The sequence below is a fragment of the Salvelinus namaycush genome, chromosome 8 (assembly GCF_016432855.1).
Source record: "Salvelinus namaycush isolate Seneca chromosome 8, SaNama_1.0, whole genome shotgun sequence".
In the NCBI taxonomy this organism is placed as follows: Eukaryota; Metazoa; Chordata; class Actinopteri; order Salmoniformes; family Salmonidae; genus Salvelinus; species Salvelinus namaycush.
Genome location: NC_052314.1, coordinates 25,696,338 through 25,699,509, shown reverse-complemented (window position 1 = coordinate 25,699,509; position 3,172 = coordinate 25,696,338). Strand labels below are relative to the sequence as shown.

Sequence of the window (3,172 nt, the reverse complement as noted above, 5' to 3'; positions counted from 1 at the left end):
AGGATAAATTGTAAGCTTCCCCAAACTTGAAATTCACGAGCTGCCTATGGTCTTAATTATAACACCCATTACCAAAATTATTGCACACAGGAGGTCCCGTGAATTAAAACGTCCCGCCTATAGAATGCCCGTCCAACTGATGAGTTCTGGTGCCGGCCCTGGGCTATTAATTCAATCAAACAAACAATGACATTCATCTAGACAATTATTCAAACATATTATTTGTATGGATCATAAAACAGTAGCCAATTACCTCTGGGCTGATCATGCAAAGTTTCTGGAGGCAGAGGAAGTCTGTCTAGCAGAAATTCATTTGAATCTCAATTCAAAACATAGCCTATGGGCAGTTTATTTTCTGTGGAATAATATGCTACATAATGCAGCATAGACCTATACATTTCAATTGGATAACATGCATCTAAGAATTGAGAATACACAGTCGTCTATCCCGCCACTACTGTCTTGAAGCGGAGTGCTAAGCGGGTAACCAGATATTCAAAAACAATACGTCATCCCACAATGCACCGCGCTTCATCTCCTCACTCTATTACCTCATCCCATCAGCCACCGCGAGACTGAGAATCTTCTGGGTGGTCGTCTAGGCAACACGCCTGATCTGAAACATTAGAGAACGCCCCGCAAATCGCCAGCAGCCAATGGGAGAGTGCAGAGGTGACATCATGTCTATTTTTAGAGGCCGTGGCTGCAGATAAGCTTTGCCTCCACGCTGGAAGAGTCAGTATACACACAGAGAGCCAGGGAGGTGTACTGTGAACAGGGGAGCTGTAGCAAGTTATAGCACCTAGAGCGTCTCATTCTGAGACCGTTGAGAACGGTGAACAGAAGCGAAAGAAGGACTTTGAAGAATGTATACATCATTCTGAAAATATCGCTGCAGCTGAATATTGTATTTGTTTGCGCGGTAGGCTACAAGCAGGAGTGCAAGTTGTTACATTTGTGTAGCGGCACGTTTCTATTCCAGAGACTCATGTTTCGGCTTCGGAGGTTATAAGGATTTCCCGACCTAGTAAGAAACTTTTCTCCGAGTTGTACAACTGAAAGAAGGATAGAGGGCAGAAACATACTTCTCTGTCAGTGTGAGTAGCCTACGAGAGAACTTTCTAACATAGTTTTTGGTTCATCTTCTATGTCTAGAAAGATGGAAACTACCTTCTATGATGACTCGCTCAACTCTTTCTCCCAGCATGAGAAACCGGACTACGGATACAACCCCAAAGCACTGAAACACAGCATGACACTGAACCTGGCCGACCCAACCAGCACACTCAAACCTCACCTCCGGGCTAAAGCCAGCGACATCCTCACCTCCCCTGACGTGCAGCTCCTTAAACTGGCCTCCCCAGAGTTGGAGCGGCTCATCATCCAGTCTAGCAACGGCCTGATCACCACCACACCTACCCCGACTCAGTTCCTCTGCCCGAGGAACGTAACCGATGAGCAGGAGGGCTTTGCCGAGGGATTTGTTAGAGCATTGGCGGAGCTCCATCATCAACACGTCTTGCCCAATGCACCCGGGGTCCCAGTCACATCCGCTGGGCAGACAAGTATCAACAACCCGACAATACTCCCACCTGTTTCTGCCTTGACCGGGAGCAGTGTTTATAACAACAACATGACCATGCGCTCTGAGTCGCCTGTCTACGAAGACCTGAACACGTTCACCCCGGCTATCACCACCAACTCAGCCCTGGGTTACACCACCTCAGCCCCAGCTATGAGCTTTCCCTCTGCCCCGCCACAGCTCCCAGTCTATGGGCAGCAGTCTCACCCCCATCCCAGGCTCACTGCCCTGAAAGAGGAGCCCCAGACGGTGCCTGAGATGCCTGGGGAGACCCCCCCTCTCTCCCCCATCGATATGGAGAATCAGGAGAGGATCAAAGCCGAGAGGAAGCGCATGAGGAACCGCGTCGCCGCCTCCAAGTGCAGGAAACGGAAACTGGAGCGCATCTCCCGGCTGGAGGACAAGGTGAAGAATCTGAAGACTCAGAACTCCGACCTGGCTTCCACAGCAAACATGCTGAGGGAACAGGTCGCCCAGCTCAAACAGAAGGTGATGAACCATGTCAACAGCGGCTGTCAACTCATGCTGACGCAGCAGCTCCAGACCTTCTGAGGAGGAGAGGACACTTGGAGAAGAATAGAGAGAAAGATTTTGAACGAAAAGGACAAATCGTTTATAATTAACTGTCTGGCTGTGTCTTCGTGGCATTGTGACAGGGTGAACGGGACAGTAACAGCACGAGACTGGTGGGAGGGGACCGGGGCTGGTTGCCTCTTACTAGGTGCCTCGCAGGACACTGTTGCACGGAGGAGTTGGGGCTCGGGACAGAGCAGAGCGCGCGATAAAAATCGCTGGTGCACTATAGAGAAAGAAACAGCAGCAAATAGGACAAATGGATGTTTTGGTTCGTGTTTTTAATTGACTTGAAATTTGTTGGCCTTGACTAAGCTGTGCTTTTACGCGTTGCCCTTCGGTGTAATTCAGTATTAGAAGAAAGACAAAGTGCAGTAGAGAATTTAAAACTGCCTGGCGCCAAAGGAGAGGGTGTGTACTCTAAACAGATTACAAAAAGCTGCCCAACTTCTGACTTACAATGTACTTTTTATTCTTAGTTATATTGAGTTAGAACAAACATTTCAAGAGTTACTTGTTTGTTTTTTTTTCAATTTTTTTTTAATGGGGTTCATTGTTATTATCTGTATATAAGATCAACCTGGAGTACTTACATTTACTATTTGTAATAAAAAATACAGTATCGGTTTGTTCATTTTATGAGCACTTCAGAAACAAATAGATATTTAAGAAATGTAATAAACCATCTGAACTGAATACAATGCCTCTTGTGTTCTCTGTGTGTGCATGTGTGAGTGGGTGTGTGTGCACTAAAACACGTTCCAACATCTTGAGAGCAGCCAGTTCTCTGTACCTGAAGGGAGTGCCTTATTGATCCTGAGGTTATTGAGTTTCATTAGTGATTGAATCAATGGCCCTTCTAGCTCAATACGGCGCACTAACTGCTGTTCCGGGGTCAGATGTGTAGTCATCCCCTAATGGTTAAAATGGCACTCCAGTCTCCTTTTCACCTCATTCAACACCAAATTATACTTAACAAAAGGCACATCTCAGTAGGTAAGACATGACATTGCACAA

General features: G+C 46.8%; 1 protein-coding gene across 2 annotated transcripts; it reads left to right on the top strand.

Annotated features, from left to right (window-relative positions):
• The first annotated feature begins 720 nt into the window (after window positions 1-720).
• LOC120052552 (transcription factor AP-1-like) lies at window positions 721-2,851 on the top strand. Of its 2 annotated transcripts, none has more exons than XM_038999530.1 (2): window positions 721-1,027; window positions 1,156-2,851. In XM_038999530.1, the coding sequence occupies exon 2, from the start codon at window positions 1,160-1,162 to the stop codon at window positions 2,132-2,134; it is 975 nt and encodes a 324-aa protein (XP_038855458.1). In that variant the 5' UTR covers window positions 721-1,027; window positions 1,156-1,159; the 3' UTR covers window positions 2,135-2,851. The 2 variants fall into 2 exon arrangements, with proteins under 2 accessions (XP_038855458.1, XP_038855459.1); XM_038999531.1 differs by having other exon boundaries at window positions 721-1,097; window positions 1,205-2,851.
• Window positions 2,852-3,172: the final 321 nt, after the last annotated feature.